This window comes from Equus caballus, chromosome 19, assembly GCF_041296265.1.
Source record: "Equus caballus isolate H_3958 breed thoroughbred chromosome 19, TB-T2T, whole genome shotgun sequence".
NCBI lineage: Eukaryota > Metazoa > Chordata > Mammalia > Perissodactyla > Equidae > Equus > Equus caballus.
This window is the reverse complement of record NC_091702.1, coordinates 18,310,893-18,321,959: the sequence shown is the minus strand read 5'-3', so window position 1 is coordinate 18,321,959 and position 11,067 is coordinate 18,310,893. Positions and strand designations below refer to the sequence as shown.

The following is an 11,067-nucleotide window of genomic DNA, read 5'->3' as shown; positions in this document are numbered from 1 at the left end:
AACACACACACACACACACACACACACACACATTGACCTTGGATGCAAGGATGGACTCTAGGGTGGGATCCGAAGAGAAGCAGACACAGGGCAAGTGGCAAGAGGAAGAAACACGAGGTGGGAGGCATTGCCTGCAAGTGACACCCGCCTGCAGTTTGAGAGGTATCGTCCTCTAAGGTAGGACACACGCCAGAGGACATGTCTAGCAAGTCCACGCTCCGGTCCTCCCCAGTGTGCAGACAGGAGGCCGACAGGCCCTGAGAGACACAACGGCTTATGCAGGATCCAGAAGAGGTAAGGAAGAGGACTTGTTTCTGCGTGAGTCTCAAAGCTGGGACCTCGGCCGCACCCAGACCCTCTAGGGAGCCTGTGAGACGGGTGTGTTGGTGTTCCTGGGTACGCCTACGACGTCGCATGGAGAAGGGGGGTGAGCAAGGCCATGGCCAGAGGACTGTTTGCATGGGTGGTATCTGAGGGGGGCACTCAGGTAAGGGCACTGCAGGAAATGAGGTCACTTCCTTGACAACAGACCCCAACAGACTTGGAACCCCCGCAACTAGGCAGCCACGTGCGCAAAGCCAGCTCACTTGGCTGGAGACTCTTGATAGAGAAACATGTTCTCCTGCTTTCTCCCACCTGACCAGGGCTCTGGTTCCCAGAAAGCCCGCAGGGAGAACCTTTGGAGACGTTGTGGACGCTGGCTCAGCTCCCACGCCCCCCACCGCTGGACCTTTGGCAGGAGGTCCTCTCAGGTAACATGAGGAAGCCTAGAGCAGCCCAATCGAGGCCAGACCAGCTCCCCGAGCCCTCCCAGGGCAGCCCTCATCCCGTCCTCGTGAGTGTGGGGGCCAGAGGGATGTGTGGGCAGGATCTGCCCTTGGCCGCAGAATGTTGGTGGGCTGGCAATAACCTGCTTTTCCCGTCACGTTCCCAAGCCAGGACAGGGCTGGCAGGACTGAAAGGGGACCCCTAAGCTGCCTCCTCATTCCAGGCCCTCAGGCTGCCGTGTGTTTCCCTCCTCGGTGGAGGTCTGTGTGGACCGTGGGGCGGGGTATGTGTGTCCAGAGTGGAGAGAGTCACAGAGGTGTGAGAGCCAGCAAAGACAGCCAGTCGGGTCTCTGAGGCTTGCCGCCTGGCTGCCGGGCACTGTCTTTCCAGAGCGTCACTCAGGAGATGGGCCAGCAGCTGAGCCACGACGCCCTCGACTCCACCACCCTGCAGGAAGGGAAGGTGCCCCACGCTGCCAAGCGAGGCCAGGGCCGGCTCAGGGTGAGTTCAGGTGCTGGGGAGACCCAAGCCCCAGGGCCCCAAGACAGCACTGAGGACCCCAGGTCTTCGAAGGCCCTGAGACAGCCCCGGGGCTCCTGCCTGGAGCCCTGCTCCCAAAGGAATCTGAATCCCCATCTCTTCCCCCGACCTTGCCCTGCGGGCCCAGCCCCCGTCTTGGCCAGAGGAGACGGCCCTGTCCACAGAGGTGTAGCAGAGCAGAGACATTTCTAGCCCATCAGCTCACGGGCGTTCAAGAGTCCTTTTGCGTTCTGTAGAGATTTTCCTGTTTGAACTCCCATCCTCACGTGTCCATGTGGCCTGGCAATCCTTCCCCACCTTCTCCCAGTCGGACGCAGCATCCTGATGGATAGGCATGCTTTTTGCCCAACAGGACATGGGGCTCACAGGGTTCTTTCTGGTCCTCTGCCTTTGCTGTCCAGAGGAACACGTCCACGTGGCCTCTCGAGGTCAGGGCGTCGGGCCTCAGCAGGCTGCCCAACTTTCCAGAAGGGAGACCCATTAGCCCAGTGACTCAGCCCTTCACTGAACCCGCACCTTCTGTTGCCATTTCCACAGCACCGCCCTGATCACCCTGCCTGTCCTCCCGTCCTCATCCCTCCCAGCCCACGAAAAGCCTCTGTGTTCTCCTGTCTCGAATGGGCAGTTGGTCAGCCACCCCAGGGTTGATGCTCTTCATCCAGGGAGGGGCTGTCACTCCTCTGCCAGCACAAAGACCTAGGAGACCAAGAGGTTTAATCCTTCTCCACCTCACATCCTACTTGGAATCCCGAGAATTCTTCCCTTGCCCTGGGCAATGATGCCCACTTCCGGCCACAAGTCACCGCGGGCTTGGGCATTCGGTGCGACCTCCAGTCCCCGGCACTCCTGGGGCCCGCGGTGCGGCCTCTGATGGCAAGCAGCCCCTCTGTCTGACCCCAGGCTGAAAATCGATCCCCAGCGAAGAGCAAAGCGTCCCGCCTGGGGTGGACCGTCCAGGCTGGAACGCGGCAGAAGCGAGTGGAGCACCTGGTGCCCGCCTTCCTGGAGGGCGACACCGCCTACGTCCACAGCTTCCTGTGCACGTATAGAGGTTTTGCCACCACACGACAGGTGCTGGAGCTTCTGTTTCAAAGGTGCGTGCCGTGCCCCTCCGCAGCACTGTGGGCATTCAGCCACCTACTAGCTGTGAGGCTGGGGATGTCACGGCACCTCCCCGAGCCTCGGTTTGCTCCTTGCAAGGCGGGCTGAAGAGAGGATCAGCCTCCAGGGGAGATTGTAGGGACTCAGGCAGGTGCTGCCTGCAAAGGCTTCTCGAGAAGCCTAACCCTCTGGGAGGGTCGACTGGAGCGGAGGGGCTGTGGTTGTGCTCATTGAGGATATTCCTCTTGCCTAAGGCGAAGCCTCCGCCTCGTCCCTCAGCGTGCCCGTGGCCTTCACTGAGTTGTTGTCTTCCCTTTGGAAAAGGAGATGGCAGAGCTCTTCTAGGTCTCTGACCTGGGTGAAGCCAGAGCAGCGATCCCTGGGCTGAGCCGAGGCCCCCGACCCACTCAAGCAGGAGTGAGGGGCCGGTTGGAGCTCCTTCCTTCATCACGCACACACAGAGGTCCCCACTAGGTGCAGAAAGTTTTCTAGGCACTGACCAGAATCCCGGGCGCAGAGCAGGCGACAGCCATGCCCTCCAGGGCTCCATTCTCCTTGGGAGTGAGACAGCGCCGCTAGGCTTCTCACGCAGGCCTGATCCCCAGTCCAGTCCATGCGACGTCCTCCTGTGTCTTCTAGATACGGTTGTGTCCTTGCCTATGGCGATGAGGACGGCGGACCCCTAGACCAACTCAAAAAGTGAGTGGGCTTTGGAATCCCTAGGAGGGCGCCCAGCGTCCACACTTGGAGGGCAGTTGCCTGCAGCGTCCCGCTCACTCATCTGCTAGAAGCTCCCCAGCGGGTGCTCAGCTCCTGCTCAGGGGGCTCAGGGAGTGCTCCGGGGCCACATAAGCCCCTCCCTGGTCGAGATACGGGGCAGGGGAGCATGACCCTCATGGGACACCTGGTGAATCAGGCAGCACTTGGCCCAGGAGGGAAAGTTGGAGGCAAGAGGAGGGCCCTGGGAAGCATGGGCGGGAGACAATGTCCGTTGTTCCCTCACTGGTCAGATGTTCTGGGAGCACCTCCTGTGTGCCAGGGAGGGCAATGAAAAGAGGAGACTGCACCGCTCGCTGCCCTCACGCAGCTGACGTTCCAGTGGGCAGTGGGCGGAGAGATGCTCCAAGCAGTGTGTCAGGCTTCCCTGAGGCCTAGGAGAGGTGACGCCACCACGGCACAGGGCTCCCCCTTCCAAAGGCGTTTTCCTAGCCCCTCCTTGGTGCCCTGGCCTAGCTCTGCCAAGACTGCCAGATTGGAGGTGGCCGCCAAGTAGGACTGGCCCCTGGACAGCCAGGAGCGGGAGGCCCAGGAGCCCAGGCCCGCACAGGGATGCCCGGGAGGCCAGCGTGCAAGGAAAGGACCCTTCTCTGACTCTGCTGCCCACCTGTCCGTCCTCAGGGCCATCTCCTTCATTCTGGGCGCCTGGCTCCGATGGTACCCTGAGGATTTTATCCAGCCCCCAGATGTTCCCAGCCTGGAACTGCTCTTGGCCTACATCGGTCTCAATATGCCCGGCTCGGAGCTGGAGCACCGCGCCCGCGTTCTTCTTTCCCGGCTGGAGCAGCCTGAGCACACTGATGCCAAGACTGAGGGTGAGGAGGACTCGGGTGTGTGACGTGGGCGTGTGCAGAGGGGATGGCGCTGCGCCCCCCGGAGCAGAGTGTCCAGAGGCTGGGGTTCGGCTGGGAGCAAGGGGCGGGCTCAGATCACTCTTGCCAGGGACTGGAGTCTGGGAAGACTTTCGGGGGCGTGGTGCTTGGACTGAGACTGCTGGATTGGCGGCAGAGGGTCCCTTTCTTTGGAATGACTTGGGCGGGCAGTCATGTTGGTGGCGTTTTCTCTTCTTCCATCTCCAGCTGCAGCTCCACCGAAAGACGCGGAAGACCCTGAAGATCCGGCACCGTCTCTCCCTCTCGGGCCCAGCCCAGCTCCGAGCCGCACAGGCATCTTGCGAGCCACAGCCGGCTCAAGACCTTCAGCAAGCACTGGCAGCATCCCAGCCACTACCCTCAGCTCCTGAGCTGCAGCCCCAGAGAATCCTCGCCTTCCCCTAGCCATGGCGTGGGTTTTAAAGTTTTGTTTTTGGTTTTTCTTTACTTAACCTTTCCCTGTATTTTATCTCGTCAGTTCAATAAAGTTTAGTTCTTGGGTTCTTTTCAATTGTTCGCTGAAGTGGCGTGAAGCAGACTCACAACGTCACACCAACGTCATCCGCATCTAGTACCCGCCCATTTTTGTCCAAGAGAAACCCTGTCCCTGGGAAGCAGTCAGTCTCCCTTCCTCCCACCGCAAGTCCCTGGTAGCCACTGAGTTTCCTTCTGTCGGACTCCGTGCGTTTCCCTCCTCCGGAGTTTGCATGGAAGTGCCAGCCTTCCAGACGTGGCCTCCTGTGCCTGGCTGGGTCTGGTCTGAGGTGAGTGACTCCGGATGTTTGAAATTGAGATAGCGGTTTTCATTAAGAAGAAAAATCCCCCGGAGATCAAAGATTCTGTCTCAAAGAGGATGCCCCGCTATTCCCTCTTTTCACTTCCTGGGGATGGGGACCCCTTGGAGGTGTGACACCAGAGCTGGAAACAGCGAGGGAAATGTCGGGGCCAGGGAGACCCCTTTCAAATCTTTCGCTTTCCTGGATGGGCCCTGGTAACGTTTTCAAAATGTGCAAATTTCAAAAATATTCTCATCGCATATGAAACACTGGCGTTTATAAGAAGCGTATCGTGGAGTAAAATATATTCCCCAAAGTTTTAACGTTTGAGATAGATAATTAATGTTAATTTGGTAAAAGAATGACTTAAAGATGAGTCATAAGAAACGATGCCCTCGTTCTACCAAGAAACAACTGCCCAGAACAAGGGGTGGCCAGCTTTTCAGAGCTCTTCATTGAGCTCTGGTGCGGGGGCGTGTGTGTGTGTGTGTGTGAGTGTGTGTGTGTTTGTGTGTGAGGGCGGTGTGGGTGTGTGGGTGTGTGAGGGTGTGGTGCGGGAAGGAGCCTGGGGCTGTTCCTTCCTGGTACCTGATGCCCCACAGTGGGCTGTGAGTAGTCACACCTATCCCCTTGCGCGTTCTCAGGGACCACTGACCACATCCAAATCTCAGTAGTGACACGGCATCGCTTTGCCGTCCTCTGTGGAATCGCTCCAGTCAGTCCACACTCAAGAGGAGGGGATTACAGCAGGAGGTCTAGACCAGGAAGTCCTGATCCCAGGTGGCCAGTGACGGGAGAAGGAGAAGACCCCAGAACTTCAATGCCTTGCCCAGAATCCCAGATGAGGAAGAAGGCGGAGCCAGGGAGGAAGCCAGCTCTGCGTCCTCAAGGCTGGGGCTCTGGCTGCACACAGGCATTCCCAGGGGCCTCTGGAGAAGGCTGTGCTGGTGGAAGTGCATACAGATCTGGAGATGGCATGGGGGTGAGGGGGAGTATTCGGCAGTGTACACGGGCATTTGGTCAGTTCTTGTTTGAGGAGGAGCCCAGGTCCGGGGCACCCTGGATTGTAGCCCTGCCCACATCACACCCACGGTGGAGGCAGTGGCGGCCACTTTTCTGCTGAGCTCAGGCCTATGCAGTCCTGAATTGAATCTCTCACTGGAACATTGGGAAACTGAGGCCCCTAGAGGGGTAGGGAATGGCCCTCGACAGGGTGAGTCCAATGGGTAAGTGTGTGTTCTGACCTTCTAGGGCAAGACTGGGACCCCACGCGGAGGCTTGGCTTCTGAAATTAGGAACCATGAGACCTTGAGAAGCTCTTGCCAATCCCTCCCTTTTGTGGGAGCTGTTTTCTTCTTGGCCTCCACAACCTGAGCACACAACACGCGGACGCACACAAACACACACACACACGCGCATGCACACACACACAAACACACACACACACACACACACACATTGACCTTGGATGCAAGGATGGACTCTAGGGTGGGATCCGAAGAGAAGCAGACACAGGGCAAGTGGCAAGAGGAAGAAACACGAGGTGGGAGGCATTGCCTGCAAGTGACACCCGCCTGCAGTTTGAGAGGTATCGTCCTCTAAGGTAGGACACACGCCAGAGGACATGTCTAGCAAGTCCACGCTCCGGTCCTCCCCAGTGTGCAGACAGGAGGCCGACAGGCCCTGAGAGACACAACGGCTTATGCAGGATCCAGAAGAGGTAAGGAAGAGGACTTGTTTCTGCGTCAGTCTCAAAGCTGGGACCTCGGCCGCACCCAGACCCTCTAGGGAGCCTGTGAGACGGGTGTGTTGGTGTTCCTGGGTACGCCTACGACGTCGCATGGAGAAGGGGGGTGAGCAAGGCCATGGCCAGAGGACTGTTTGCATGGGTGGTATCTGAGGGGGGCACTCAGGTAAGGGCACTGCAGGAAATGAGGTCACTTCCTTGACAACAGACCCCAACAGACTTGGAACCCCCGCAACTAGGCAGCCACGTGCGCAAAGCCAGCTCACTTGGCTGGAGACTCTTGATAGAGAAACATGTTCTCCTGCTTTCTCCCACCTGACCAGGGCTCTGGTTCCCAGAAAGCCCGCAGGGAGAACCTTTGGAGACGTTGTGGACGCTGGCTCAGCTCCCACGCCCCCCACCGCTGGACCTTTGGCAGGAGGTCCTCTCAGGTAACATGAGGAAGCCTAGAGCAGCACAATCGAGGCCAGACCAGCTCCCCGAGCCCTCCCAGGGCAGCCCTCATCCCGTCCTCGTGAGTGTGGGGGCCAGAGGGACGTGTGGGCAGGATCTGCCCTTGGCCGCAGAAGGTTGGTGGGCTGGCAATAACCTGCTTTTCCCGTCACGTTCCCAAGCCAGGACAGGGCTGGCAGGACTGAAAGGGGACCCCTAAGCTGCCTCCTCATTCCAGGCCCTCAGGCTGCCGTGTGTTTCCCTCCTCGGTGGAGGTCTGTTTGGACCGTGGGGCGGGGCATGTGTGTCCAGATTGGAGAGAGTCACACAGGTGTGAGAGCCAGCAAAGACAGCCAGTCGGGTCTCTGAGGCTTGCCGCCTGGCTGCCGGGCACTGTCTTTCCAGAGCGTCACTCAGGAGATGGGCCAGCAGCTGAGCCACGACGCCCTCGACTCCACCACCCTGCAGGAAGGGAAGGTGCCCCACGTTGCCAAGCGAGGCCAGGGCCGGCTCAGGGTGAGTGCAGGTGCTGGGGAGACCCAAGCCCCAGGGCCCCAAGACAGCACTGAGGACCCCCAGGTCTTCGAAGGCCCTGAGACAGCCCCGGGGCTCCTGCCTGGAGCCCTGGTCCCAAAGGAATCTGAATCCCCATCTCTTCCCCCGACCTTGCCCTGCGGGCCCAGCCCCCGTCTTGGCCAGAGGAGACGGCCCTGTCCACAGAGGTGTAGCAGAGCAGAGACATTTCTAGCCCATCAGCTCACGGGCGTTCAAGAGTCCTTTTGCGTTCTGTAGAGATTTTCCTGTTTGAACTCCCATCCTCACGTGTCCATGTGGCCTGGCAATCCTTCCCCACCTTCTCCCAGTCGGACGCAGCATCCTGATGGATAGGCATGCTTTTTGCCCAACAGGACATGGGGCTCACAGGGTTCTTTCTGGTCCTCTGCCTTTGCTGTCCAGAGGAACACGTCCACGTGGCCTCTCGAGGTCAGGGCGTCGGGCCTCAGCAGGCTGCCCAACTTTCCAGAAGGGAGACCCATTAGCCCAGTGACTCAGCCCTTCACTGAACCCGCACCTTCTGTTGCCATTTCCACAGCACCGCCCTGATCACCCTGCCTGTCCTCCCGTCCTCATCCCTCCCAGCCCACGAAAAGCCTCTGTGTTCTCCTGTCTCGAATGGGCAGTTGGTCAGCCACCCCAGGGTTGATGCTCTTCATCCAGGGAGGGGCTGTCACTCCTCTGCCAGCACAAAGACCTAGGAGACCAAGAGGTTTAATCCTTCTCCACCTCACATCCTACTTGGAATCCCGAGAATTCTTCCCTTGCCCTGGGCAATGATGCCCACTTCCGGCCACAAGTCACCGCGGGCTTGGGCATTCGGTGCGACCTCCAGTCCCCGGCACTCCTGGGGCCCGCGGTGCGGCCTCTGATGGCAAGCGGCCCCTCTGTCTGACCCCAGGCTGAAAATCCATCCCCAGCGAAGAGCAAAGCGTCCCGCCTGGGGTGGACCATCCAGGCTGGAACGCGGCAGAAGCGAGTGGAGCACCTGGTGCCCGCCTTCCTGGAGGGCGACACCGCCTACGTCCACAGCTTCCTGTGCACGTATAGAGGTTTTGCCACCACACGACAGGTGCTGGAGCTTCTGTTTCAAAGGTGCGTGCCGTGCCCCTCCGCAGCACTGTGGGCATTCAGCCACCTACTAGCTGTGAGGCTGGGGATGTCACGGCACCTCCCCGAGCCTCGGTTTGCTCCTTGCAAGGCGGGCTGAAGAGAGGATCAGCCTCCAGGGGAGATTGTAGGGACTCAGGCAGGTGCTGCCTGCAAAGGCTTCTCGAGAAGCCTAACCCTCTGGGAGGGTCGACTGGAGCGGAGGGGCTGTGGTTGTGCTCATTGAGGATATTCCTCTTGCCTAAGGCGAAGCCTCCGCCTCGTCCCTCAGCGTGCCCGTGGCCTTCACTGAGTTGTTGTCTTCCCTTTGGAAAAGGAGATGGCAGAGCTCTTCTAGGTCTCTGACCTGGGTGAAGCCAGAGCAGCGATCCCTGGGCTGAGCCGAGGCCCCCGACCCACTCAAGCAGGAGTGAGGGGCCGGTTGGAGCTCCTTCCTTCAACACGCACACACAGAGGTCCCCACTAGGTGCAGAAAGTTTTCTAGGCACTGACCAGAATCCCGTGCGCAGAGCAGGCGACAGCCATGCCCTCCAGGGCTCCATTCTCCTTGGGAGTGAGACAGCGCCGCTAGGCTTCTCACGCAGGCCTGATCCACAGTCCAGTCCATGCGACGTCCTCCTGTGTCTTCTAGATACGGTTGTGTCCTTGCCTATGGCGATGAGGACGGCGGACCCCTAGACCAACTCAAAAAGTGAGTGGGCTTTGGAATCCCTAGGAGGGCGCCCAGCGTCCACACTTGGAGGGCAGTTGCCTGCAGCGTCCCGCTCACTCATCTGCTAGAAGCTCCCCAGCGGGTGCTCAGCTCCTGCTCAGGGGGCTCAGGGAGTGCTCCGGGGCCACATAAGCCCCTCCCTGGTCGAGATACGGGGCAGGGGAGCATGACCCTCATGGGACACCTGGTGAATCAGGCAGCACGTAGGCCCAGGAGGGAAAGTTGGAGGCAAGAGGAGGGCCCTGGGAAGCATGGGCGGGAGACAATGTCCGTTGTTCCCTCACTGGTCAGATGTTCTGGGAGCACCTCCTGTGTGCCAGGGAGGGCAATGAAAAGAGGAGACTGCACCGCTCGCTGCCCTCACGCAGCTGACGTTCCAGTGGGCAGTGGGCGGAGAGATGCTCCAAGCAGTGTGTCCGGCTTCCCTGAGGCCTAGGAGAGGTGACGCCACCACGGCACAGGGCTCCCCCTTCCAAAGGCGTTTTCCTAGCCCCTCCTTGGTGCCCTGGCCTAGCTCTGCCAAGACTGCCAGATTGGAGGTGGCCGCCAAGTAGGACTGGCCCCTGGACAGCCAGGAGCGGGAGGCCCAGGAGCCCAGGCCCGCACAGGGATGCCCGGGAGGCCAGCGTGCAAGGAAAGGACCCTTCTCTGACTCTGCTGCCCACCTGTCCGTCCTCAGGGCCATCTCCTTCATTCTGGGCGCCTGGCTCCGATGGTACCCTGAGGATTTTATCCAGCCCCCAGATGTTCCCAGCCTGGAACTGCTCTTGGCCTACATTGGTCTCAATATGCCCGGCTCGGAGCTGGAGCACCGCGCCCGCGTTCTTCTTTCCCGGCTGGAGCAGCCTGAGCACACTGATGCCAAGACTGAGGGTGAGGAGGACTCGGGTGTGTGACGTGGGCGTGTGCAGAGGGGATGGCGCTGCGCCCCCCGGAGCAGAGTGTCCAGAGGCTGGGGTTCGGCTGGGAGCAAGGGGCGGGCTCAGATCACTCTTGCCAGGGACTGGAGTCTGGGAAGACTTTCGGGGGCGTGGTGCTTGGACTGAGACTGCTGGATTGGCGGCAGAGGGTCCCTTTCTTTGGAATGACTTGGGCGGGCAGTCATGTTGGTGGCGTTTTCTCTTCTTCCATCTCCAGCTGCAGCTCCACCGAAAGACGCGGAAGACCCTGAAGATCCGGCACCGTCTCTCCCTCTCGGGCCCAGCCCAGCTCCGAGCCGCACAGGCATCTTGCGAGCCACAGCCGGCTCAAGACCTTCAGCAAGCACTGGCAGCATCCCAGCCACTACCCTCAGCTCCTGAGCTGCAGCCCCAGAGAATCCTCGCCTTCCCCTAGCCATGGCGTGGGTTTTAAAGTTTTGTTTTTGGTTTTTCTTTACTTAACCTTTCCCTGTATTTTATCTCGTCAGTTCAATAAAGTTTAGTTCTTGGGTTCTTTTCAATTGTTCGCTGAAGTGGCGTGAAGCAGACTCACAACGTCACACCAACGTCATCCGCATCTAGTACCCGCCCATTTTTGTCCAAGAGAAACCCTGTCCCTGGGAAGCAGTCAGTCTCCCTTCCTCCCACCGCAAGTCCCTGGTAGCCACTGAGTTTCCTTCTGTCGGACTCCGTGCGTTTCCCTCCTCCGGAGTTTGCATGGAAGTGCCAGCCTTCCAGAGGTGGCCTCCTGTGCCTG

At 59.6% G+C, this 11,067-nt stretch overlaps 2 protein-coding genes across 2 annotated transcripts; both read left to right on the top strand.

Moving 5' to 3' along the window:
- Window positions 1–552: 552 nt before the first annotated feature.
- On the top strand, window positions 553–4,569 carry LOC138918910 (ral guanine nucleotide dissociation stimulator-like). Its single transcript, XM_070242484.1, has 6 exons — window positions 553–752; window positions 1,159–1,269; window positions 2,209–2,402; window positions 3,049–3,108; window positions 3,808–4,001; window positions 4,266–4,569. The coding sequence occupies exons 1-6, from the start codon at window positions 615–617 to the stop codon at window positions 4,427–4,429; spliced, it is 861 nt and encodes a 286-aa protein (XP_070098585.1). The 5' UTR covers window positions 553–614; the 3' UTR covers window positions 4,430–4,569.
- A 2,262-nt stretch (window positions 4,570–6,831) lies between these two features.
- Window positions 6,832–10,831, top strand: LOC138918914 (ral guanine nucleotide dissociation stimulator-like). Its single transcript, XM_070242488.1, has 6 exons — window positions 6,832–7,012; window positions 7,419–7,529; window positions 8,470–8,663; window positions 9,310–9,369; window positions 10,070–10,263; window positions 10,528–10,831. The coding sequence occupies exons 1-6, from the start codon at window positions 6,875–6,877 to the stop codon at window positions 10,689–10,691; spliced, it is 861 nt and encodes a 286-aa protein (XP_070098589.1). The 5' UTR covers window positions 6,832–6,874; the 3' UTR covers window positions 10,692–10,831.
- The last annotated feature ends 236 nt before the right edge of the window (window positions 10,832–11,067 follow it).